We start from the raw sequence: 27,825 nt of genomic DNA on the forward strand, positions 1-27,825 counted from the left end.
GCGCGTGGCTGCTGAGTCATGGGCACTGGTCCTGAGTTCGGTTACCGACTATGCGGCCTGATTTATTTATTTATTTATTTATTTATTTATTTATTTATTTATTTATTTATTTATTTATTTATTTATTTATTTATTAGCGTCATACCGACACCATCTCATGGCATTACAGTGGGGGGGGGGGGGAGAGAGAGAGAGAGAGAGAGAAAAAGATTTACAAACCATACAGCGTGGTAGCAAACACGTGCAGCATAAAAACAAATCGTATGCATCTAAAAGCGGCAAAGAACATCTTCGCAATCGATCAAGACAGGTGAACATACTCAAGTGCTTTGGTAAAACGTCTACAGCGGCTGAGATTCAGCTGAGCGCGGACAGTGAATTGTGTGCTGTGCTTTCAGAGTACGTCTAGGAAGCCCATTGGGCCAAAGTTAACCCGGAGTCCTTTATTACGGCGTCACTCACAGCCTCTCAGTTGATGTGATATGCTAAAGGAGCACTAATAAGGCGAATGACTCCACCTACACTGCCCTCCTGCAATACCGAACAAGCCACCGCGACATGGGGCTAAGCCAGAAAAGCCGCAAAAGCGAAAGTCAGGCGTCGACACCGTCTGGAAGTTCCCATACCAGCTCGTCGTGACGTCATAGCTTTGGACAGCATCTGCTAGAGTGTGGTTAATTGTTTATCTGTAATAATTGACTGCACTGCATTATGAAAGAGATAAAGATTGATCTCGGCAGGTTTCGCGTGCCTTTACCGAGCCAAATAGTTTCAAATACGTAAAGACACTTTGAAATCCATGACCTCACATTGACGTACTGTGTTTGAGGTTTCAGCGCGAAACTTAAGGAAATGTACTTGGTCCTTCATTTTATCTTTTAATAATTAACCTGTTGTCGCAAAAGTATCGAAAATAGAGTTTTCAGAGAATACTTTAAAAGTCTCAACTCATTTACCGCTTTTCTGAAGCGTCCCTTTAAACTCAGACAATAGACACATTTCATCGCATTCGATCTAACGCGGTGCACTTGAAATTATTAGCATTTCGGATTATCACATATACGCGGGCACAGGAACAAGAAGTGTGCTGTACGATTTCAGCCTAAACCTTTACGTCACAGTGAAGCCTTTCAGCGACCTGGCGCGTGTTAGTATTTCTAGTACACTCATGGGCACAGACATCAAACACAGAACACAGAACAGCTCTCCATATGTGCTTCCTTGACTGCTTTTACGCATATGCAACAAATAACTATTTTGAGCTTACAATCACGTTCGGCTGCGACGGAGAGAACAACGTCACTGACGGTATGCCCGCAGTCCGCCATTGTCGCTTGCGTTCGATGTCTCCAGTTTGCTAGGCGGCGTGGTTAACAGCATTCGCCAGCCATTGCCGCTTGCAACTCTTCGAAATAAAATTGCTTTAAAATTAAATATGTCCGTTGAAGACAATCAATGGCTCATACTCCCTGAAGCAATGGCTCATACCCCCGCAAACACAGCCTCCCCATTACGACGACAGTCGAGAAGTGGAATTCTACGCTGGAATGATGAGCGGCAACAGATCCAGCTCTGATAGAAGACGAGGACGACGAACGCGGGGGCAGTGGCCCGAGCGCGTGCCAAGCACGAGTGCAACCCGAGGGGCGCCAATGAGCCTGCTGCAGAAGAAGACGACGATGCTCGAGCCAATGCTGACGATGATAGTTTTCTGTACACAAACTACGGACAGACGCTTTTAGATGCGAAGCAGCTTATGGCGGGGGCTTTGTCCGTCCCTCCCGCGGCGTCCCACACCACCGCAGTGCATGCGCGTCCCCTCTCCCTCTCTCTCCTCTCCTACGCTCCACCCCCCATTTCTCTCCTCTAGGAATCCGGAGCGGCTCGCACGACAGGTGGTGCGACAGCTGCATACTCCGCTGGGGGCGCCACGGATGAAAAGTTCCGCGATATGAAAATGACGGAGCGCGCGCGCGCCTCATTCTCTCTCCTGTGCAGCGCCGCGATGAGCACTCGGGCCGCTGCCGCGAAACCATCTCCCGCTCAAGCTAACCATCTCCCCGCTGCTTCGAATCCACACATGGTTCCCTTTAGCGGGAGATGCAGTAATTTTTTTTCGTTTCGCCTAGCCATATGAAGCTTCGCTTGAAAATCAGAAACGATCCTAATCATTGACTAAGGTGTCAGCTAGTGGCACTCGCACCTCGGCGTTGGTGTACCCTGGTGTATAGAATGGGTTAACCTCGTGTTTTCCTTCTGTTAACTTCGTGTTATTAAAGTGAAGTACGAGACTGCAGACACAGGGAATGCCGGTGAATTCTTGATGTAAACGATGTAAACTACACTACACTACACTAGCCCCGGCGTCCTCGTCGTCTGAAAGTCGATGGTACGCAACACTTAATTGGCCCGGCGTCCTCGTCGTCTACTTCCATGGCGAACGGAACGGGCGGTAAACCGAACTCAGAGGAGAGAGAGAGAGAGAGAGAAACAACTTTATTTAAGTGAAAATAACTTTCACTGAGGGATGGTGGTCAGGCGGTGCCTGGCCGCCACCTCCTCGGCTCGTTGAATGGCCCGGAGTTGCACGTCGAGGCTAGAGTTCCGGAGCACATTATCCCACGCTTCGGGCGACGGAGTGGTCAGGAGATCAGCAGGGGTGGGTCCTCGCTGCAGTCCCAGAGTATGTGGGCAAGGGTGGCGGTAGTGCCGCACTGCGAATAGTGTGGGCTGAAGAGGTGGGGTATATGTGACTGTATATTGGCGGGCAAGGGAACGAATGGGTTTGGAGGCGGCGCCAAACTATTTGCTGGGGTTTCGTGAGGCTGGGGTGCGGTGGCGGTTTCGTTTGTTGACCGAGACGGTAGTGTTACGCGATGTCGTGACACGAGGTGAGAGGCTCGCCGGGGCCCTCCTCAGGATCAGGTGGCACTGCCCGCCGCTTGGTTGACGAATCCTCGAGCTTGCCGGTGGGCGGCCTCGTTTCCCGGGTTGCCTGCGTGTGCAGGGACCCAAACTAGCGAGAAGGGGGGGTCCTCGTCGTCAGGCTGACGAGCGAGAGGTTGAAGAAGGCGTAGGGTGCCATGGGTGACGGTGCCGTGAGCAAAGTGTAATATGGCGGTTTTCGAATCACTAAGTATCGTAGTGTAACCGGCAGACGCCGCAAGCGCGATAGCCGCTTCTTCGGCTTCGGCGGGGTTCAGGGCGCGGACGGAGTGAGCGAACGGAACTCGCGGGAAACCGCCACGCCCATGGAGCCAAATCTATAGCCTATAGAGAGTCTATAGACAAAAATGAACAAGAATAAATAGAGACTGTGTTGACTTTTGTCTATAGGTAGTCTATAGAGCGTAAGCAGACAAAAAGAAACAAACATTTGTCGACTTTTTTCTATAGACCGGCTATAGAATGAGAGTAGACAAAAAGAAAAAGTTGATGAAACCTTATCACCTTTTGTCAAGAGACAGTCTGTAGATTTTTTACCGAGAAAAGAACGAATCTATAGAAAGTCAAAGTGGTCTACAAGAAGTCTACAGACACTCTATAGACAGTCTAAACTCATTTTTGGAAGGGAATAACGGTAGTGTAGTTTCAAGGCTGGCTTGTCTTACAGAAATAGCATACGTAATCTATTAATAATGAAAGCCCTTTTTCCTGTTTAGGAGCTCGTTGAGCGGTCGATTGGAAATTGTGAGTCATAACCTAACGCTCATTTTTCGATAACATACGTTCCATGTTCCTGCGCAACCAGGCAGCTGAGAAATCATTGTTTTCCAAAGGTGAAGCTGCTTATAGACAAAATACAGCTATGCACTCAAGGTACGACGGGAAAAATATGCATCACAAGCAAGAATTCCAACGCGACAATGGTCTGTTTTGTAGTAACAGAAGTGTATGCTATATTCAGTGTGGTCTATGGTTGAAAAGAACACTTTCTTATATGGTTCTCACCCTGCTGGCAGCCTAGGTGCACATTCCGGCTCAAGCTGTGCCAATGAGAGAGAGAGAGAGCAAGCGAGAGAGGAAAGGCAGGGAAGTTAACCAGAAGTCAGTTTCCGGTTTGCTACCCTACACTTGGGTGGGGGATAAAGGGGTTGGAGAGAGTGCAAAGAGAGAGAGAGAGAGAGAGAGTGAAAAAAAAACACCAAAAAAAAGACACAGGCATAGGTAACAAAGGAGGCGTTCCAATCACAGACGTTCACACAGGCCAGTGGACTTCAGGAACCGCAGGAGCGCTTGCACGGCCTTCTGATGCGATGTTGAGTCGCGTCGATGTTGCAGAATTCTTTCTTCCGATAACGGCTGGTCGTCCAACTGGTTCAGCACGACGGAGAACGATTGTCTCTGCACACTGTATTGTGGGTTGTGTGGGCATGTATGTATGTATGTAGCTATGTATGTATGTATGTATGTATGTATGTATGTATGTATGTATGTATGTATGTATGTATGTATGTATGTATGTATGTATGTATGTATGTATGTATGTATGTATGTATGTATGTATGTATGTATGTATGTATGTATGTATGTGTGTATGTATTGTGTATGTGGGCATGTGTGCCAATGCACTGCAAAGCCGGGCTATTGCACACTTTCCAGAGTGAAAAAAACTTGAAATTCCTCCCCTACCCAGAATAGGGGCGCACGCAAAGCTTGTGCAACTCTAGGGCAGGGTTTGGTTAGTTTTTTGAGCGTTTGAGACGTTCACGGGCCCGCTGCCGCAGCCATTCCTTCAACGCAGCCATGCTCTTCGGCAGAACGAACCAAACGCGGCCTCCCCGTCTGACTGCCGGGCCTGAACTAGCAGGAAACGGCGGGCGCTAGGCGAGCGAACACGCGATCACACCCTTTCCCTCCTCTGGAGGGAGGGGACGCCTGTGATTGCCTGGGCGTATATCGTGATCGCGCGCGCCCGCTGCGGGCGCCGCTTCTACTTCTTACGCACATGAAACCCTGCTTTAAAGGACTCGCATGATGAACCGGCAATAGCTGAAGCGGTTAGCGTGGTGGTCTCGCAACCTGGAGGTCGGTGGTTTGTTTCCCCAGCCCGACGAGCAATTTTTATTTTCGCGTGGCTTGGGTTTTTTCGTACGCTGCCCACCAACACCGACGCTGACACGAGTGAGGCAATACAAGCTTCGCTTGCAAAGTTTCACGTATTTTGCAGAGTTGTGTACTATATAACAGTGGACCGCACTGTACAAGAACATTAGGAACGCTAAACTATCGTAAATGTGCGCTATGCGAGCAAAGACAGCACCTGTCACAAAAACGTGGTCATGACGATCAGCATAACTCCTGTGCACCCTACAGCCCGCACGCGCATGTGTATACGCGCGCGCGCAAACACAATCGAAAAACGGGATTTCCAAGTTCGATCAACCCCGCAATAGAGCCAGCAGGCGCTGCAGCATCGAATAAGTTACAAGCGCGTGCTACAATGTTAGCGGCCGGGCAGATAACGCACCCCTGGCATTGCCAACCAGCGAACGAGGAATGGGCGCAGGCAGAAAGGCAAACAAAAGTTCGCTCGCGGAAACAGCACGCGGTCTGCGCTGAATCAATTCTCCGACACCTCCGTGCGTGTTCCTGCTCGCTTTCAAAATGTCGTACATTCCGAATACCAAATAGTTTCGAAGCTCTCAATAATGCTAAGCCAAATGCGAAAAAGAAAACGCGGATGTTCCTAAAAATTCGTTTCTCATTTTCCTCCAGGGAGGCGCACTGGTGCTGGAACAGCTTCTTTCTTTTTTGACCCTTGCACCGAATTGAGAAAGCATATGGGGAACAAACCTTGTCTTTCTCCGAGAATCTTCGGCGACGTAAATGTCTTGTTTCGTGCTTCAAGCGACTAGGTTCGGTACGGCTAGCAGAAATTCATAAAAATAAGAGCAGGTTGTTGCAGTATTTCTATAAGCGACGCCATCACTGAACACGAAGAATGGTAAGAGGAAAATAAAAGTGACCCTATCTTGCTCAGCAGCTCTCGTGAATTGATTTAGAACAGACTAATCACTCTGCTACTACGTGGCGCCATGGGCATGGCGATGCCACAGTGAAGCTTCCTGCTCTTCTGCAGAGCTTAAGGGCTATGTTGCTCTTTGTTTCTCCTTCTCCGGCTGCTTTTTTTTTTTCTAGATTGCGTATTCAAGTGCTTCACTTTATTTACCTTGCTTTTCAACTTTCCTAATAAAATCGGGAATCTTTGCCTGTTTACTTATGTAGCCATTGATTCTTTCCTTTCTTTTGTTTCTTCCTTCCTTCATTCATTCATTCATTCATTCATTCATTCATGTATGTAGTCTTCTCTATGGGCTATAGCTGTATGGTGGGTTGCTACCGCGGCGGCAAGTTGTTTTTTTTTTTTTTCGTCCCCTTTCATTTCGCCTTCCCTTATTATTGCTACATGCCGAAGAATACTTAGTTTCTTCCGTGCTTTTCTTGTCTATTCGAAGTCAATTCGATCGAGGTCCTTTTTCCCGCTTATTCCTCTCGCGTAAATGTGAAGCAAGTTACAGAAGAGATCCTGTAAACAAGCTAAAAAAAACATTCTCCGACGATTACGATGCTCCCTAATGCGAAATTTGAGCGCAGCTCTATACGTGTTTTTATTTCGCGATATATTGGCTGGCGCGGACAATCTGCATCGTGCGGCACGTTGCAAATGGAGCGAAGTTTGGCGCACGGCCTCGCTAATCGGGAGATTGCAAGAGGCAACGTGTGGGCGCGATTCACAGCAGCCGCCGCAGACAGACATCCACTCATGCATCGCTTTGTTTCCATATATGGTATTGGTGGCGTCATCAGTGAAGAGACGACGAACGCTGCTCTGGCGCCACCTCGTAGCCATCCTCGTCGCAGAGCCTGTATTGTGCGGCACTACGCTTTACTTCTCACGCTTTCGCGATACCCTCCTCCTCCGCTTCCTCCTCGTCGCTCTCTTTTCCCTTCCGCCATCTTTCATCCCCCGCTGCGCTCCGCGTTTGCTCTTTCCTCCTTCGCTGTGCTCGTTCGCTCGGTTGCGAGGGACGCCGACGCTCGACGAGCTCCTAAACACGAAAAAGTGTTTTCATTTTTAATAGATTACGTATGCTATTTCTGTAAGACAAGCCAGCCTTGAAACGACACTACCGTTATTCCCTTACAAAAATGAGTTGTGCGAAAGCTCATCGCATCATTAAACTGCCCTACTGTTGTAACAGCTCGGCCTCCTATACTTCCTTGACGGTGACCATTACACGGTGTCAAGCCCCTCTACGCTCGTGCTTGGCTGTAAAATAGATGGTGTCCAAATCTATGCCCCAGTAATGGTGGCCTCCGAGTAACATAAACCAATCTCGGAGGCTATGCGTTTGCAGATAGCATGAGCCTGATGTGATTGCAGAGCCGGAATTACGTCATGGCAGCCATATTATTGCCACGCACTTTTTTTTTAATTCAAGTACCCTAAAGGCCCACAGGGCATTACATAGGGGTGTTACAATAAATCAATAATGGTGACAGTAGACGCGTTCAAGCAGGTAATGCATGTTAAAATAAAAACAACACAAGCGGAAGAAAAATACAGAGACTAAAAGCTGTTTTAACAACATATCCTAAACCTTCAAGACACCTATAGCCATTAGGAGGCGTGTAACACAAAATCAAGGTTACTTAGAATGAGTAATTCCGAAGAAAAATCCTTGTTAAAATAGGTATACATAACAGCAGATACAGCATGTAACAATAAAAAGTTGTCGCAGTTTCACCCGAAAGGCGAAGCATCAATTGCGATAGCAACTTAGTAGAGAGCTATACGGAGTAAGGATAGTAGTTTTATCCGCTGTACAAACTTGGACATGCAGCAGCACCGGCAACACACAGCACTGTTGTCGACGCCGTCGGCGTTTTGCCCGCGTTCGCACAAAATGCGTGCGGCGTTGGTGACTGTTGCCGGAGCCTCTGATATAAATAGGCACTTGGTGCCGCAGCTAAACGTCGCCTCCCTTCCCTGCCCCCCCCCCCCCCCCCACGGCCTTTCGTGCGTCAGAAGAAGGCGCGTTTGCTCTACATATATGGTGATTGTAAAGGAAGAAAGAGACGCCTACTTCGGCAGCCCTTAAGGGAGCACGGTACAGAACGCGCGTTTGTTCTCCGCCGTGCGTTCACTCCCCGTGAAAGCGCGCGTCCCTCGCGCCCTTTCACTCGCACATACAGCGTTCGGCGGCGCGCGGCGACGATTTCATCTCCATTGACGTCATACGGAACCTCACGGCGACGGCGACGGCGACGGCAACGGCGACGGCAACGGCGACGGCAACGGCGACGGCGACGCCGACGGCAGAAATCTGCTTTGGAGTGTCCATATAATTGCTATCGCAATAAAAAAATATGTACATGTAAAATAATAATAATAATAAATAAGCAGTACAAGGAACTTGGTGCTCACCTAAAACAAAGCCATCAACATCAACCAAGGAACATCAAATTATGTTGATGAAAAAAAATGAAGTGACACAAAAAAAGCACTAGACCACAATGGCGCCTTGAAGGATTGAGCAAGAAAAGCCTATGTGCGTACTTTAAAATAGTCTTTTAGTATGATTTCATTTGGTAACTTATTCCAGTGATATATTGCGAGAAAGAGAGGCGAATGACTCAAGAAGTTAATGCGCGCCAGAACGGGCTGCACTTTAAAGGGAGGATCAAGGCGCGGGTAGATACGATGGGCAGGCCTGATGTGGCATGCGCTGAAAGACGACCTGCAGTGATAAAGCCTGTGAAAATGGGAAAGAAGTGCTATGAGTCTACGATTTTCTAGAGAGGGAGGATTTAGAGAATTTTTATTGTTGGTGATGCTGGACGTTCGTGAGTAATTTTTCGTAATGAAGCGGGCGGCTTTGTTTTGGACTGACTCGAGCTTGTTTATGAGGTACGACTGATGCTGGCTCCAAATAAAAAAACGCGTACTCCATTTTTGAACGAACCAGTGTCGTATACGCTAATAATTTAGTGGACTGGTCTGCCGAGCAAAGGTTACGCCTGATGTAGCCAAGGGTTTTACACTCGCTGCTAGTAATCTCATCGATGTGTTGATTCCACAAAACGTTTGAACATAAATGAATTCCTAAGTATTTTATTGTGTGAGCATGTGCAATAGCAATGCCGTTCATCGAATAATGTGTTAGATGTGGGTGAGAAGCTCTAGTGAAAGTTATAGCCTTAGTTTTATTGCGATAGCAATTATATGGACACTCCAAAGTATATTTCTGCCGTCGGCGTCACCGTCGTCGTCGCCGTCGCCGTCGCCGTGAGGTTCCGTATGACGTCAACGGCGATGAAATCGTCGCCACGCTCCGGACGCTGTATGTGCGAGTGAAAGGGCGCGTGGGACGCGCGCTTTCACGGGGAGCGAACGCACGTCGGAGAGCAAACGCGCGTTCTGCGCCGTGCTCCCTGAAGGCTGCAGAATTAAGCGTCTCTTTCCTCCTTTCCATATATAGAGAGCAAACGCAACTTTTTCCGTCGCGCGAAAGGCTGTGGGAGGACGGGAGGGAGGGAGGGAGGGGAGGCGACGTTTAGCTGCGGCACCAAATACGTATTTATGTAAAAACGCCGCGCGCGTTCGGTGCGAACGCGGGCAAAACGCCGACGGCGTCGACAACAGTTCTGCGCGTTGCTGATGCTGCTGCATGTCCAAGTTTATACAGCTGATAAAACTACTATCCTTACTCCGTATAGCTCTCTACTAATTTGCTATCGCAATTGGTGCTTCGCCTTTCGGGTGAAACTGCGACAAATTTTTTAAAACATTTATTTCGATTTGCCACTTTCGACACCACTCCGTAATTTTCGCGAGGTCAGATTGCAAAGTGTCAGTGTCGGAAGGGTTAGTTATTCGTCTATAAATTACACAATCATATCCAAATATTCTAACAGTGGATTTAATATTACTGCTGATGTCGTTGTGACGACATCGCACACTTTCTCGGTTACACTTTTTGTTCGGTTCACCATTTCTGCTGTGACGAGTCATCATAGGGCGCTTTGTGCGCAGTGGTGCTCCTGGCAGTAACTAGCGAAGCATTTTTTTCTTTACTTTTTGTTTAGTAACACACAGAATAATTTTCGCTTCCAGGTCTTTTAGCAATTGTTAGGAGCAGAAAGGTGTCCCTTTTGCAGCACTAACCACAGTTCTTGATGTTCAAGCATTCTGGTTTCAGTGTGGTTCGCAGTTAACAACAGATTCAACGCATATTCCTCGTTACAACTCGAAACCCCTACTGTACTGGCGCAAATGCGTGCCTCTTTAAGAGACATTTTTTAAAACTTGGGAAACACAAGAATCTTCGCCGTGTCAGGGTGAATTAGCGCGAAACTTGGAGGCATAAAAGTAGCGGGAAAATTCAGCCATGTCTATACAAAGGAGCTCAGGTGTATCCATTACACGTCGACCACATTGCCTAATTCATGATCTGTTAAAGTACTTGCTCTGTTCAAACTGCAGGCCGTATCAGACAGGACTCTTAACGCAGTCGACAAGAGCTGGAGGGAGTGTATCTTTTGAAAGATTCTCCCAGTCATAATGCGCTTGAGCATAATGTCAGCAACAAGCTGAATTCTGATCGCTTTTTTTTTCTTCTAAATATGCCCTATGGCTTCTGCCAAGTTGCTAGCGGTAACCATAGAAACGATCTGGAAGGCAGGGGCACGAAAGAAACGGTGCTTTGCGGTTCAACCTGTATCATTAAATCACATAGTGTAGTCGGTCACGTGCTTGTTAACGCTTTAGACTACGGCGCCGTGCTCACTTCCTTGCGCATTTGCCGTTCCCGCTTCCTATCTTGCTCACACGCAGGTCTGTCTCGGCTTCTGCGACTTCAATCATTTTTTTTCTTCTCCACAACCTACCAGGCACGTCTTCCGAGGCTAAAAGCTGCGATCTGCAACTCCGCTGGCATCCTCGCGAAACGCCGCCGCTTCTCGATCAAGATGCGACGAGGAGCGAAACTGCCGAGTCATTCTCTCTCCACTTGCAGGGTTACGGCGAGCACTCGTCTCAATGCGCCGCTTAAATATTCATTGCCGCCTCGCTCTCTTCGTGCTCGCAGGTGGCGCACGCCGGAGGCCTTCCTTCCTGCGACGATGCTTCTCCAGTTCCAATTGCAGCGCCAGTTCCTTTCTCGCTCGCCAACGTCGCTCGCAGGTCCCCGTCACACCTGCCGCCTCTCATGACTTACTACGCTCGTTTTTCTTTCTTCTCCGCCTTCGTTTGCAGATCGGCGGTGGCGAATGGCCCGTCGTGCCTCCCCTTCATTCGCCTGCGCCTGCTGCTTCTAGTTTGCGTTCTCGCCGCGAATGCAGCCTTTTTTTCACGCAGACCTCTTTCGTCGTAGCTGCGTCTTGTTTCATGTTGCTGCCACTCTCGCATGGTCCCACGGAGCATTTCGAGATTTGTAATGCAACGCATTCCTTAGGCTGCCTTCTGGCAGTAAATTGATTCACTATTTGTGTTTCATTGACGCCGCACCTCTGCGCCGCCTTCTGCTTCAGCTTGTATTTACGATATTTCGGCATTGTTGATGAGCTATACCTTTACTGAATTTCTCTCGTTAAAATTGAAGTTTCTTCTCTCGTTAAAATTGAAGTTTCTTCTCTCGTTAAAATTGAAGTTGTATGATAGGCGATACAATCAAATGGTGCGAATATTCTGTTGGCCACATGCTCGTCTGCAGGCTGTCATTGTTACACTGGGGCGATGAAGCAGCCGATGTTGCATAGACATCAATTAATTTCGGCTGCGTAAACAGCCAAACGTTAAAATCCGTTAGTACTTAAGTAGTAGAATATTTCTTATTCCTATAAAAATGCTGCAGCAGGGTATCGACTCGCAACTTCGTGTTCATGCAGTCAGACAACCTTATGTTGCGGTGGTTCAGCGTCATGTATGCTTATCAACCGTGCCGTTTACAGCACCGATCTCGAAAGCGAGGAGAGCTACGTGTAAATTTGGGTTGATTACCCTCCCCCTTTTTTATTATTGTTTGATTGCGATGTTTTAGCACGCGTGTCAGTATGGCATCATAACGTTATCAGTTAGATAGGTATACTATCGTTGCTTCGCTAGTAAAAACGGGATCGACACAAGGAGGCTTCTCCTCACAAGGACCCTTACTGCGGAGAAGCAGCCTTTACAAATCGTTCGTTGCATAGGTGCATAGGATGTTGGTGCTAGAGGTAAAAATGATTCATTTACTCTACACGGGCGGGTGCGACCTGCGCTCTTGGTAGTAACCATATGGAATGGAAGTGGTGTAGTAAGGCTGTAGTAATTCTTCGAAAAGGGTGTAGTAGATGAGCAGCTGTGCTTCTTGGAGATAGTTCATGGGGAGATTCTGTACTCTGGTACTTCAAGGCTTTCAACGGCACCGTACTGCGTTTGTCAAAAAATTTTATTTATTTATTTATTTATTTATTTATTTATTTATTTATTTATTTATTTATTTATTTATTTATTTATTTATTTATTTATTTATTCGATGAGTTTGTGGCATGTTCTGTCAGCATAGCTGTTTATGACTGCTCAGTGGAAGCCTATATTGATGCTTATATTCGACTCCGTAATAAACTAGCGCGATTTCATGAGCACTCGTCAATATTTCGAATGGTTTCTTCTCCGAAATCTTTTCATTTTACTTTCGTGATTACGGTTGTTGAGCCCTAATTAGGATCTTCAGAGAACCGTAACAATTCTCGTTTACTGCTTTCTCATATTTAAAAGTTCTTTTTTGCCGCATATATATATTAAATTGCATTATGGGGTTCCACATCCATAAGCAGCTCTCGCGCTATGAGACGCAGCGCTGTGTCCCAATCAATTTCGATCAGCTGGGGCGCTCCTAAACGTGCAGACGAGTCTAAATACCCGCCATCGAATGCGGTCACCGCTGTGGAGAAGAGAACCTGCGACATTCCACAACAACGTTGCTATCGTGAGGCGAACCCGGCCGGTACGGCCATTACGCACACAGCATCTGTAGCAACTGCCAGGGGAGGTAAACCTAGTGCGCCTCCGCCTACATAAGAATACGACGCAAATGCATGGGGCCATCTTTTGATGTTGGGATAGATGCCTTTGGTATCTTTATTTGCGTATCTACTCCTGTGCCGAAGGAAAAAAAAGGTACAGTTTGCAGTTTGCTGAAGCGCGTGTTGATGAGTATTCAAACATGAATAATAACTTATTGCGATAAGATGTTTGCGTAAACTAACTTCAGTTAGCGTCCCTGTGACATTTCTATGAGAAGCGCTCCTCGGAAGGCAGCAAGTTCCTACAATGTTCCATCACGTCGCCCTTGTTTTTCTTGGTATTAATGGTCTTGTCTGATATCGGTGTATCTTTGAGTAGTCTTTGTACGTGAATGGAGTAATTAGCATTCTAAGGTACCTTGTTCTCTGTCGTATTTGTTCTTGCAGGTTAAAATTTACGGCATTGACCTATCCCTCCATCAAAGTTAGTGTAGAGGTAGACCGACCTTTTATTTCACTTTGCGCCCACACGTGAACAGGAATAACTGGGGTAGTTCTCAATGCGTAGTATTCTTTTCTGTGACATTGAATATTTTACATGCTCTGTGGCTATAGACACTGTCCTTGGATTTCGTTCTCAGCCTCGCTTGTAAGACGCAGATGAATATAGGATCTTTTAGGTTGACACTGTGTGTGTATTGGCTCACTCACTAGATTAATCCATGCAGACGTCAGCTGTCGCAGCCTGCCACACATGTATTTATGTCAGTTGTAAAAGACGCAGCGGTACAGTCAAATTAGGATAGCATAATTAGAAGCGGAGAACGAAGTTCAGCAGTATCAGCAACTGGGTGAGCTGGCGATCAGTCATCTCAACGTGTGGCGCTGCGCACAGAAGCATGACATGAACACGCAGAATAAACGAACAGGACGACCGCTGTGGTTGTCCCTTTATTCTGATTGCTTGCGTCGTGTTTCTAGGCGCAGGTTCAATACATTAAGAGGAGGCAATAAAACGTGTAATCACAGCATTACGTAACCCAACGTGACATATAACGCGCGTTTTGCAGTGTTCGGAATGGTGAAGGTATATCGAGGTGCCAGTCAAGTTAACCTATTTTCGGAGAAACTTTAGCGTTGAGGACAAACGCGAGGCTATTCCTCCATTGAACGGCGCCGTCTTGTTGGCTGTAAGGCCCCCGGCCAGATCCAAGAGGTTGGTTCAGACGCTGCGCTCTAATACTATCCGGCAATGTTTTGCCGACCCCTCTTCGTGAAGCACTTTCGACGTGAGCAGCTTCGGCGCTGCAGCTCGCGTCACTTGAGGGCCCCACCATATACGCTTAGTATGCACGTCAAGTTAGAGCCGTAGTGGCTTTCCTGTATATTTTACCACGCTTCGAGTATTTATGCCGATGTCGTTTGTTTATGTTTATACAGCGTGTTTACCGAGGCCGTGTCTGGGCTCACTACAAATGTTTAGGCAGAGGGTGAGACCTCCTTGCAGTTCTACCGCGGAAACTGCGTGGAGGCTTTCTTCGAGCAGCTGGAGCTGGGATAGAAAACACGTCCCCAGAGCAGTGTGAATCGTCTTCTATTCTAACACGCGCGAAAACAATCTTATCAACATTTCGTCTCCTTTATTTCATGTTTTTGATCTGACTTACCGCATCACCACTCTCTTAGTACAATTGAGTGGAGTTGATACGTTGCTGGAAATAAAAACGTCGAGAGAGACGCTGGTGGGGAATAGGCCATCAGCAATATATATATATATATTGGACTGCTTTCTACGACGTCAATTTCCGCAGCAAGCAAGTTTGTACCAAAAAGCGCAAAGCTAATGTCTCTAGAAAGCCGCCCACGTGTTTAGACTACCCTTTCCAGTCACGTGCCATCCAATAACAGGCGTTACTCAGCCGAAATTTAAAGCGTCCAACTTCGCGCCCATTTTTTAGGCTTCCCACAGCCTGTGCATATGGTGCTCTCAGATCTCGTGAAAGGCTGTGCCTGGGCGGCTGCGCATCTCTCCGAAAGCAAACGCGGACACTAACCCGCGTGTGTTCGTGTCTGCGCCCTATTGGAGGCACCCCTTGAACTGCGTACTGAGCGCTGCTGCCGAGGGGCCTGGACGTAGTTCATAAGAAAAGGTCTTGCTTTCATTGAAAAGTTCAATGTGAAGCTTTCATTAATAAGCCTGATTTATCTTTACCTGCGAGAGTTACGCGAACAGGGCGCTCATGCGTTTGTTGCATTCGTTACAGCGACTTTAAAGAGGAGGAGCACTAATTTAAACTCTATTAGTGAACTAAGCTCCTGCAACGACAAAGTGGCCGCGCCCACTGTGATAAGAAGTTTGCCAAGCCAGAAAAAGACGCAGCAATGAAATACAGGTGACAACGCAGTCCTGAAATTCCGGCACCATGTCGCAGTGACCTCGTGGCAAGATTCCCGGTAAAGAAAAAAAAACGAAGTTTGTGATGTCACAGTGATTTCCCGGTGGGAACGTTTCAACGCAAAGTTCAAATAGTCAACGTTTCCCCTTCATTTTTTGCAGTAATGGCTACCCGGTTCTTGGCTCTAGCAGCCTTGATGCCTTCATGTAGCGTACGAGGGTTTATTGGCCAGTTGCCTCCTCCTGAGTTCATGTTCTTGGCCACGCCTGCGATTTAGAGGATGTGTTACATCCGCAGCATTGGCCGTCAGAGGCGCTGGCTAACACCCCGAGAGCCATATATATATATATATATATATATATATATATATATATATATATATATATATATATATATAGACAAATACTCAAAGAAACGAAGGGAAAGTAAAGCAGCAGCCGTAGGACCACTGGTACGGCATCGCACGCGTAATGCGGCCAAACCCACCGGCGTCAAGTTGTCTTCTCGCCCACTTCCCGTTTCTTTGTTATTTTGCGCATTTCGATTAAAAATACTTCCCCCATACTTTTTGCATCCTCTATCTGTATACGTCCCATGTGGTTGTGACTACGGAACATCGAGCCGCTCGATTTCCCGTATTTTAGTTCAAGAATGAGAATTAGTCTTGTCAGTGTTCATAGGCGCATGTGTGAAATGATTATAATGTTGTTTAAAATTGTACATGCTTCTGTGTCCGTCAATATACACCTGTGACATTTATAAAGTCTTCAGCACGTAGAACACGAGGAACTGATGCTCCGAATATAATTCCATGACTATCTTTTTTTCATCACTACTCTTTTTTTTTCAATAATTCTATCACTCTTTTGCGCTGTGCAGACATGTCCATATCGAATATAATTCCCCTTTAGATCTCACTACGGTAGCTTTTTTTTATGTCATTTAAAAGAGAAACGTGGAATAACCGATATGCTTCTCCGCAATAATTGACACATGAGAGTTTCGTGAAGGAACTTCCTAAACGTGTGACCTGTTGACTGTACGTCTGTTGTATTAACGTACTTACTCGCTCCTCATATATCTCAAATCTGAGACAGCAGTATTTCTAAATAAGAATGAAATAAATAATTTATCAGTCTAACATGATTCGTTGTTTGTCTTGAGTGCTCCTTTCACTCTACAAACATAGGACTGAAAGTCGTGCTGGTTGGTCTTGATTCATAATTAAATGAAGCGCGACAGGAAAACAGCGGACAGGGACGAAGTGTACACACAGAGCGATGACCCTCAACGGAATTTTATTCTAAGGAACGAGAAAGAACAGAATGATACGCATGCGTAGGCTTTCAGATACCGCACCTGGGTTCAAGCTACACATGTTCCGCAAACATTCCTGTAGTCTGCTCCTTCGATTTCTTTTTTTCTTTCCGCACATTCACACTTATACACCGAGAATGCAAGCGTCTTTCGAATTATGATTAGTTAAGAAGCACTCTACTTCCTTGTCACTCCATGTGACAGACGCCTGAGTAACGCACATTTCTTCTCAGTAATCTGGAAGGTCTCTAGGATTTTGTCTTCGTCGTTATGCGTGTCCTTTACAGTGACAGGCATAACGACAAAGATGGCCCGCAGTGCGCGAACTTACCTGATGAACACTGTTTGACTAGGCCGTGGTCGTCAATAGGAATTAATTAGCTGGTAAATTCTAGGTGCGAGAGATAGAATTATGGTAGTGTGTATAAGAAGACAACCGGGTGTAGGCGGTATTCTAGGTGTGCTCCAGACGAAGAAGTGAGACATAGGCCGTGCAACGCGTGTAGCCGGTTAACGGTGGCGGAATGGATACCACAATATATAAAGTGCACCTCAAGACGGCAGAGGGATTTAGTGACATGGTGAGATTGGGAAATTTGCAAGCTCAGGATGGAGAACTGACGCAGACAAGCGTACTTGGAGATCGCTGTGAGAGACCTCCATTCTGCAGTGTACAATAATTAAGCCGACCATTAAGTACGGGCAGGTATTGTAAGGAGTCATTTCAGAGTATCGCAGGCAGTGGGCACAGACAATGCTGTTGTTTGTGAATTGAAGTGATGCTCTTTCAAGATCGGCCAAACGATGTTCTTCCGAGTGGCTGAAGCAGCACTAGCTTTGCAAAAAATGTAGACTATCGTAGCGGCTGCTGCGGTTCTAAGAACCTCCGTTTCGCCCATTTATTCTACCGACCATTGCGGGTATCCCGTCTCACGGGGTCATTTTTTAAATGTTATGAGTAGCATCTCAAGTCTAATAACAAAAGTGGCTGCGAACGGCCTACTGTGAATTCACTCGACGGCGTGCTTCGTTTCTTTCTTTCGTTGACGGCTTCGGTGCAGACGGTGAAAGAAATACGACGCGAGATGACATGTTTTATGCAGGCAATTTCTTCTCGCCGCATCACTTCGCAGCGTTGTTTGAGCTGACAGCCAGAGAAGCGGGGGTATGCAGTCTGGAACGCGCATACATTTTCGGGCACGCGAGACGCACGCCCGCGTTTCCTCGCCCATTACGCATGCAATTTCAGCAATCAATCAGGCGCCCGCTACTTTTCCCGCTTGCTTTTTCTCGGTATACAGGCTGTATTCGCGGGAAAGATTATCGCTCGAGAAATCCGGAAATATCAGCGCAGAATGGTAGATTGGTAAGATAAGGGCTCCTGCCTTTCTCTCTCTCTCTCTGCGGTCGCCCCTCCATCACACAAAAAAATTTCATCTCCTTGCTTGTTACCCGCTGCGTCGTCAATGCCGCTAAATGCGGTCGTTACTTTCAGGCAGCGCTTTAGCAGAAAAATAAATGAAGCGAGAAATCTTCGCATCAAGAGTTCTCGTAATCAGCCTGCGTGTGATGGCAAAAGCGTCTATTTGCCTTCGGATTTACCCAACATCGCGGCGGTACGTTCAGAGAGATCCCCAAAAGGCCCTGTTCACCCTTCCCCACGATTTGTGTTCTCACAAATACACACATACGTAGAAGACGAATGCCCCCACTACACGCGCTCATAAAATCATGCTCACAGTAAGAGACACCGCTTCTTTGGTGACGCCTGCGTTTGAACATATGGGATGTGAGCTCTTCGGAGTTACGACGCTGTTCTGGTCCTCTAAACACCTCGTTGAAGGCACCGCCTCAACCAGCACCTTGTATATCGCGCAAAGCACGTGCGGCTCGAGTTGGGACAGCTCACTAATTTAACAAATACACAAAACTTTCTAGGAAAATTAAACCCACGAAGCAGCATTCACTTTGAGAAAATTCTCACAGCCTTGTTTTTCTGCTTAGCAGACAAAAGCGTGCCCTTGAGCGAAATTTATATGTCAGTCACACTGAACAGCAGTGTTCAATCGTACCAATCTACCGACAGAAAAAAAAGAAGAAACAATGCTGGTCTACAGACATTTCCACAGCCGGGCCAGTAAATGTATATTGCTAGATTTTGAGGTGAATTTTAGAACGCGTTTTTGGAGTTACGACGCTGTTCTGGTCCTCTAAACACCTCGTCGAAGGTACCGCCTCAACCAGCACCTCGTATATCGCGCAAAGCACGTGCGGCTCGAGTTGGGACAGCTCACTAATTTAACAAATACACAAAACTTTCAGTGAAACTTTCAGTTTGTTCATTCTTAATATAGATGGCTAGCAGTGCGGCGTGCAAATTGTGCGGGGACGATGAGACCTTCTGGTGTCACTGTCCGTCCTTTGGCACTCAACGACGTACTCTGCAAGCTAAACTCAAGCTGTTAGATAGTAGAGCGCTCTCGGAAGAAAATATCCTTGGACCATGGCCTATGCATTCTTGAATGCAAAAGGCCACAAAAGCCTTTCTGCACTTCATGAAGGACACTGGATTTTACTAACGCTTGTGACAGCGGACGGAGATTCCTCTGCGACTGACTGCGAATGACTGACTCTATTATTTTTGTTTTCTCTCCTTGTCTGTTGTTCCCCTTTCCCACTGCCCAAGTGTGGGGTAGCCAACCGGGCACGTCCTTGGTTAACCTCTCTACATTTCCCTCTTCGTTTCTCTCTCTCTCTCCAATCAAACGCTCTCTTACTTTAAAGAGAGTGTGTGAAAACGCTCTCTCACTTTTGTTTAACTTAAAACGAATGACATTGGTTTGCAAGAAGCGAGGGGCACGCAGAAATGGAGAGGATTTCGGTGGGGCCAAGCTAGCGCAGTGAAAGTAGATAGCTGGTTGAGGAGGGCGGTGCCGGCGTCTGCGATTGGCCCGCTTCCCTTTGCTTAGCTCCAGACCCATGCGTCACGCTCAACGGGATCCAAATACCGAAGGTCGCCTCGCTTCGAGTACTCGGCTTGCACCTGCACCGAGATGGATCAGGAGTCGCCACGCTCCCATGGCTCCAACGCACAATCTCCCAACTCACACACACCTCGTAAGGAGAGTAGCCAATCGACGCAGTGGCCTCAAGGAACAAGACATCCTGAGAGTCGTTCAAGCTCTACTGACCAGCAGAATAATGTACGCAACGTACCTGGCTCTCAAGAGTTGCGAAGTCGACAAGCTCAATGTCATCATCCGCAAAGCTACGAAGCTCGCCATGGGTCTACCACCGTGGCATCTACCACCCGACTTCTCAAAATGGGTGCTCATAACACCTGGCAAGAGCTGGTGGAAGCCCAGAAAACCAACCAACTCGAGAGGCTCACGCTGACGGGCAGATCGGTCCTTTCGCGCCTCGGCTACGGAGAACGCTACATCTCCGACGCGGACCGCAAGGTCAAGATACCGCCATGCTTAAGAGAATCCTTGAGCATCGACAAACTACCGCGCAACATGCATCCCGAGCATCATCGGGGACGCCGGCTCGCTCGAGTCGACGCCATCCGAAGACGCCACAAGCACGATCCAGATGCTCGCTACGTAGATGCGTCCAAATATCCGGGAAAAACCGCTTACGCCCTGAGTGTGGTTGACTCGAGAGGCAAAGAACTGGCATCCGCCACAGTCAGGGTGCGGATCTCGGAGACAGCGGAAGAAGCGGCGATCGCCCTCGCCACCACCATGAGCACGAACGCGGTCGCAGTCTTCACGAACTCCCAATCCGCAGTACGCAATTACACGAGAGGCCGAATATCGGTGGAAGCAGTCAAAATTCTGCAGAAAAGAAGCACTCCGCTCCCTTACACCTGCGTCACGTGTGTACCAGGGCACGAGGGGCTCGAGGGAAACGAAGCGGCACACGCCGCGGCCCGCGATCACGTCAACTGGGCCTCTCTCGCCGCCTCGCGAGACCCCCGACCGCCTGGTGACGCAGCGGAAACGGAGACAATACCCCCCACGTATAACGCCATCCTCCAACACTACCGACTGGGACGCAGGGTGTACCCGCCACCTCATCCAATACTGACCAAAGAGGAAAGCACCGCATTTCGAAGACTGCAGAGCAATACTTACACCTATGGGATCCTCATGCATCGCATCCACCCGACACTACACACCTACAACTGACCGATCTGCGCCGTGCCAGACACTTTGGCTCATTTGCTACTCGAGTGCCCGTGGCGCCCCGAAGACGCCGTTACCAAACATACAACGTCCGAAGACGTGAACCTCCTCGCCGAGACGTGGGAGGCCAAGATCTCCGCCCCGGCCCTGGACGAACAACGACGTCTTGTCGCAAGAGCCCCGGATGCTATATTGGCCAGAGGATTCCTGGAATGAGGGACCCTCCCAGCTAGAGTGATCCACAGCTCAAACGCTCGGGAACACCGTCTCGAAAATTAAAGTTTATTTCATCATCATCCCTTGCTTAGCTGGCGGTGGCTGGTCGAAAATCGCGGCGGCGTGCAACGGAAGGATAAAAATGGCGCTAAAAAGGATCCTCAGCGAAAAAGAGTTGGCAGATCGATGTTGTATACGTGCTGGAAGGGCTCCGCAACGTTGTACTGCCACGCAAAAATGTTTATTATAAGCAAATAAATTCATGCTCCCCGGCAGCTCCGAGTAGCCAGTGTCTGAGTGCTCAGTAAGGAGACTTCTATTCCTTTCGGGACGGGGCAGTCTCCGGCTGTTCCGAAAAAAAAAAGAGCTTTGTTCAGCGTATGAATTCACTTTAATGCGTACACGTCATTCTGACGCGGTGAGTTCTCGCCGTTTTCGTGACGTCGCGTGACACACAGACGAAGTGGGCGAAAGGGGGGGGGGGGGGGGGTTGGCCGAAAAATTTTTAACCAATCGTGGAGGGCTGATTGCAGAAATAGAATTGAAACAGTTTGGAATAGTTTTACGTTATAGAGATACTTTCAAGGGGGGTCAATCTAAAGAATAGAAGCGTGTGGTTACTAGGATAGAACGCGTGAACATAACTGCGAGTCCCTGTTTATGCAACATTCTATATGAAAAGACAACTCGTAGATAATCATTCTTTAACACCTATCAGTTGGTAAAATACAACGGAGAATAGATACTGTTACAACAATTACTCCTTTGTTATGCGACGTTGAATAAGGTATCTATTAATTTAATTCTGGGGTTTCGCGTGCCAAAACCGCGATCTCATTATGAATCACGATTAAGGTATGCAAAAAATTGCTTGGTCTGCAATTGTTGCGAGAGTGGGTTATTTCAACTGTTGCAAGCGCGTGTTGGGTAACAACTAAAATAAGAAAGACGTAAGCACTACGATGCGAAACACCAATTTAAGGACGGGGATCTAGCCAATAATATGAACTGAGGGAGTTGTTTCTTTGACTGCTTACGTAACTCAGGGTGATAGGTGACTTCTGAGAAAGATTTCGAAAAGATAATATACGGCATCATACTAAAAAAAGGCAAGGCTTGAATGGATGGATGGATGGATGTAAAACTTTAATGAACGTTCTGAGGTACGCGACTCAGCGCGCAGCGGGCCGCTCCCACGTTGGGACAGTCAGGCCATGCCAGACCGCCGCATCGTGGCGGCTGCGTCGCCACGATGCGTTTTGGATCTGCGTCGACGAAACTTCTCTTTCGTAAGTGTAGGCTTGAATAGATTTTTTTGCGGTACAATCGTAATTGGATAACAAGGAGGGAACAGAATTGTTATGAACCATTTATGGGTTAAATTGGCTTCGCACGGATCTCATACCGAAGCCGCGCATTCGAGTTTAGTCTGGATAACTATTTTATGTAATAGATTTATGGATGCAGGTGATATCTGAAAGTTACGGCTAATGTATCGTAGAATACGCTTAGCATTTTCATTAATCGAATGGGAGATATAGTTCAAAATGAATGTCATGTGAACGCCGACATAGTTTTATGAGGTCAACTAATCTAATGGGACATTAGGTGAAACATTGTTCCAGGAACTCGTTGAACTCGCAAGTTTATTACCCTATTTTGAATTATGGAAGCAGCAAACTTAGTTCTCCACAAGAAAAGTAGAAAGATACCTATCAAGAAAGGGGTCAGGCAAGGAGACACAATCTCTCCAATGCTGTTCACTGCATGCTTAGAACAAGTATTCAAGCTCTTAGACCGGGAAGGCTTAGGAGTGAGGATCAACGGCGAATATCTCAGCAACCTTCGGTCTGCATATGACATTGTCCTAATCGGCAACAATGGGGACGAATTACATCAAATGATTGAGGACCTTAACCGACAAAGTGTAAGAGTGGGGTTGAAGATTAATATGCACAGAAGACAATGATAATGTTCAATAGCCTGGCAAGGGAACAAGAATTCAGGATCGCCAGTCAGCCTCTACAGTCTGTAAAGGAGTACGTTTATCTAGGTCAATTACTCACAGGGAACCCTGATCATGAGAAATAAATTTACAGAAGAATAAAATTGGGTTGGAGTGCATACGGCAGGCATTACCAAATCCTGACTGGGAGCTTACCACTGTCGTTGAAAATAAAAGTGTACAATCATTGCATTCTACTGTTGCTAACATGTGGCGCAGAAACTTGGAGGTTAACAAAGAAGCTCGTGAACAAATTAAGGACCGCACAAAGAGCGATGGAACGAAAGATGTTAAGCCTAACGTTGAGAGACAGGAAGAGATCGGTGTGGATCAGAGAACAAACGGGGATAGCCGATATTCTAGTTGACATTAAGTGAGGAAAATGGAGCTGGGCAGGCCATGTGATGCGTAGGATGGATGGATAACCGGTGGACCTTTATAGTTACAGAATGGATACCGAGAGAAGGGAAGCGCAGTTGAGGATGGCAGAAAACTAGGTTGGGTGATGAAGTTAGGAGATTTGCAGGCGCAAGTTGGGATCAGCTAGTGCAAGACAGGGGTAGTTGGAGATCACAGGGAGAGGCGTTCGTCCTGCAGTGGACATAAATATAGGCTGATGATGAGGATGATGACGATGATGATGATAATGAACCGGAATAGCATTAACTTGCGACTTTAGTGTGTTCACATCATTGACGTACACCATTTTTCTATAGATTACGCTATCCTGAGCATGCAAATCAACATTAGAGCAAACACCTGACGGTAGATCCGGGAACATTGCGTTTCTCGTAAAATTGGATCTGCGTCGACGAAACTTCTCTTTCGTAAGTGTAATGCGCACATTGACTATGGCTAAGACGATCTTCTAGTAATCACGCCCAATGATAGTGTGGTCGCCCGAACGCCATCCAATGAATAAATGTTCTTACGTAAGAGAAGTTTTGAGAAAACTGGCGCAGATGAAGATCAGTCTCCTTATCGGAACCATGGCTCCAGTAACACCGCTTGTTCAACCCCCGTTGATCATTTCGCACGCTGTCGTGCTTCATAAGAGCAAGTCCAGTGAATTGCTGTAGAACAAGAATGGAAAATCCAGTTTGCTACCCTACACTGGTGAACGGTGAAGGGAGAAAGCCGGCTGCTTCTGACACTTGGTTTGGACATTCGTACCAAAACCACTTCCGTGGTGTCATCGATTTAGGCTTGGACGTGTAAAGGCCGCCTGTTGCAACCCGTTATTGAGCCCGGTGCGCCTAACCTCACGCGGTAAGCACTTGCCGTGCTGCAATGTTGTCAGCAGGCCTCATCTAAAGCTTGTCCTCGCGTCAAAAAGGAGCGCGTGGTTCTCGAGCAAATGGTTAGGCAAAATTCGCCCCGCAGGGACGCTACCGAAACAATCCGACATCGGCATCGACCTCACCGAGCGTCCTCGAATGAGGCGGCGACTTGAAGAAAGAGTGCCCCTTCCATCGCGGCCAGCCAACGGTGAACACACTTACGAGCCAAAAATTCTCACATTCGGCCCCTGTTGCGCAAAGCTTAGAGTGTAACTCTTTTTTACTGTTTTTTTTTTCTTTTTTGCATTGTCCATTATGTGTCGACGAGATGCACAGGCATCCAACGGTGCCGTCGTGACACCAAGAGAGAACAAGGCATCTTTGCCGCTACAGATATCGATGAACAGCCGGGAAAAAAAGAAAGGAGCCGTGCTGAAGTCTAGCGCAGACGCGGCAAGAAACGTTTGAGTGAGCGCGCCAAACTTGAGGCCCGCAAAAAAAGAAAAAAAGAAGCAAGTGTCTCAAGAAGCTGGGCGGGGCCAGCTAGCTCGCGGTTCTACCTCCGCAAGCTCGGCGCGCAGGCGGTGCTCGCGCCCACCGTTAACGTCCGTCAGATCGCGCGCCGGTCGCACCTACCGATGGACGCCGCGCGGCGAGGAAGCAGCGCGGCGTGGCTCGGGCCCCGTGCCAAAGGTGCGTGTGTCGTCGGCGGCGCTGGAGTATCGGCGGAGCGAGGCATCGCGTCGGGCACCCGGTGAGCGCAGACCGTCGCCGGCGGCGGCCCGCGGCCGCCATGCGCAGCCATGATCCGCATCAGCACCTTGGGCAACGCGGGGGACGCGCCCAGACCCAGCGGTGCCTCCCACCATCCCCGGAGCAGCGGCGGACAACAGGCTGCACCGTAAGCGCCCCCCTCGCGACATCCGCGGTGTCCTCGCGCTCTTCGCGGCCACCAGCGCCGCTCTTGTCCCCGACGCTAAGGACGCTAGGACCTTTTGGCCGTCGCTCGCATCGCGCCGAGTGCGCGTAGACGTTGCTCGTGTGCTGCGTGCAAACGGTCGACGAGAACCACCTTGCGTATATGACAGTGCGGCCGTGCAAGCGCAGCTGGAAACCGTATACCCCAGCAACCGACTCAGCAGTGCGCGCATTGGTTTATCGCGACGACTTGTGCTGCGTCCTCGTAACGGCCGTACAATGGGCCTACCAGCTCGGATGAGGCCCACGTTTCGTTAAATCAGGTGTGATGTATGGTCGAATTAAACGAGCAGGACACCGGGATCGGGATCACGTACGCACGAATGCTTCAGTATTAATTTCATTCTGTTCACTTGTATGCTTCACTATCGAATGAAATCGGCGTATTGCATTGAAACATACTAAAGGTGCTCTTTTTCTATACACGAGTTCCTTTCCGAAGTTGCTAGTTTCCATTTGAAGATTGCTAGCTTGTACCGAGTAGCATGCGTGGGATGTGAGTAGTTCTGAGATACATTCACCTTCCTTGTTTTACTTGCTTGTATAATATCAAGTAATAACGACGAATTTAGCATATGCATAACAAAATAGCAGCAACGGGGGCAAATGTTTGTTCGTTTGCCTCGTAAATTCGTGCGGTATGAATACTCTCTTTATTTTCAGTGCTTGCGGATAATTTGCTTCTTAGCTACGCTTCTCACGGGTTCTAATTTCACAGTGCTTGAAATGTATGCGGCTACCATTTTAGTGGAACTGTGCAAGGAATTAAAACATACGTTTCTTTCTTTCCTTTCTTGTTGTGCAAGTACGCATGTTTTACAAAAGTGCATTGCGATGTCCTCTTCGTCAACGAGTGCATATCGTTCTTCCGCTAGAGCATTCGCAAGAGCCCGTTGTCCGTCTCCATGTTCCTACTTTTCATCAAATTCTCGTTATGACTCTGTGCTGTTTATGCAACAAACATCAGAACGTTTGTCCCTCAGTAAGCTACACTGAAGTGACTGAGCGCTCTCGTTAATTGCCGCGTGCAGTTGCATCTGTGACATCACGCGAGTGTTGATGGTGGTGGTTTTGAAGTGCAGTGCGAGTGATACACAGAGGCCACTTTCGCGAACGCGTAGGTCACAGTCCGTGAGCCCTACAAGGCTCTCCCTAGGCGATGTGGGGACACCGTCGCGGGAAGCTCGACATTAGTTTTCACCGTCTTGCGTTCTTACACCGAAATCATGGCCGGCCGCTCCCGTCGGAATGCGGCCGGCGATCGAATCAACCGCGCTCAGTCTTGACAGCGGAACGTTGTTGCGGCTGAGCCGAGCAACTGGAGGTCGAATTCCTGACGACGAAGAGTACGCACGACACTGATTACGTCAGCATACTTACTAACGTTCCCAAAGACGACGCTACGAAAAAAAAAAGAAAAGAAGCGGACGTGGGAAGAGGAAGAGCGTAGACGGTACTTCAGTATTATTTCACAGTGATAAAGACAACGTCGATCGCAGTAGACATAATACGAATCGGAGCGACACTCAAGGGGACCGACATGGTGGACGCCGTGAACCGCTAGGCATTTGCTCGAAGGAGACATAGGATGATATTGGTGCGTTAACGATGCATTATAGGCATTCCACGCTCGTCTGTAGTAAAACGTGGCATAGACGTCTACTTCGTTTCCTTGTAAGCTTGTCGATGTGTTTCTTCTTCTTGTCGGATACTCCAAACGCATTGCGCTGATTTCGTTTTCGGTTAATTGATATATGCATCATTCTGTCCGCACTAAGTTGTATGTCAATTTATGCTATGCTCGTCCTTGATACTAAGTGCGCGCATCTGGATTGGTGTTATTATGCAAACGCCAGGTCTTTCATTGTCCGTCAGTATTTTCCGCAATCAACAAAGAGAAGTGCTGTACTTTATGCAATGCGGTTTTTTTTTTTTTTTTGCCACGCTCTTCTTCGTCTTCGTAATTTAGCGATATCAGCCTCTACCACTGCCTACGTCAGCCGACCGCGAATTGTCTGATATCATTACTCCATTTATATTAGAAAAAAATCAGAACACCATTCAAAGTGGGTTTTTTTTTTAAGTCTTCAAGCTTTGCTAGATGTTTAATTCCTTAGCAAACAAGGCTTCTGTGTGGAAGCGGAAATGCGAACCCCTTTGACTATTTTTATCGTCCTTTTTTTATTTTTTCTAATATGGGTTAGCTTTCCTAACATACATGATGTCTCCCGATTATCGATTTAATGATCATTCCATCAAACCTATTGATGCCGTTGACTGCCTTTCTTTTCTGTCGTCACCCGTTATGTCACTTTATAAAACACCAGCTACCCGTTCTGCGCATCGACGTGTCCAACTTTTGTTCCCTGCGCTTAATCTGTTGCTCTAATAACATAATAAGTAAATGAATCGGTCGAGGCATTCCGTATAAA

The 27,825-nt window shown here is 47.6% G+C and overlaps 1 protein-coding gene across 2 annotated transcripts in view; it reads left to right on the top strand.

Annotated features, from left to right (window-relative positions):
- LOC119450905 (potassium voltage-gated channel protein Shaker) overlaps nucleotides 1–27,825 on the top strand; it is a 311,904-nt gene that overhangs the window by 208,200 nt on the left and 75,879 nt on the right. The window contains exon 1 of one of the 2 annotated variants that reach the window (XM_037714375.2): nucleotides 25,136–25,316. The exons of the other annotated variant lie outside the window; for it this stretch is intronic. Coding sequence (XP_037570303.1) covers nucleotides 25,219–25,316 — 98 coding nt within the window. The 5' untranslated portion in view covers nucleotides 25,136–25,218. Of the gene's footprint in view, nucleotides 1–25,135; nucleotides 25,317–27,825 lie in introns of those variants that run through there. 2 annotated transcript variants of the gene reach the window in all.

Source organism: Dermacentor silvarum, chromosome 4 (genome assembly GCF_013339745.2).
Source record: "Dermacentor silvarum isolate Dsil-2018 chromosome 4, BIME_Dsil_1.4, whole genome shotgun sequence".
Taxonomy (NCBI): Eukaryota; Metazoa; Arthropoda; class Arachnida; order Ixodida; family Ixodidae; genus Dermacentor; species Dermacentor silvarum.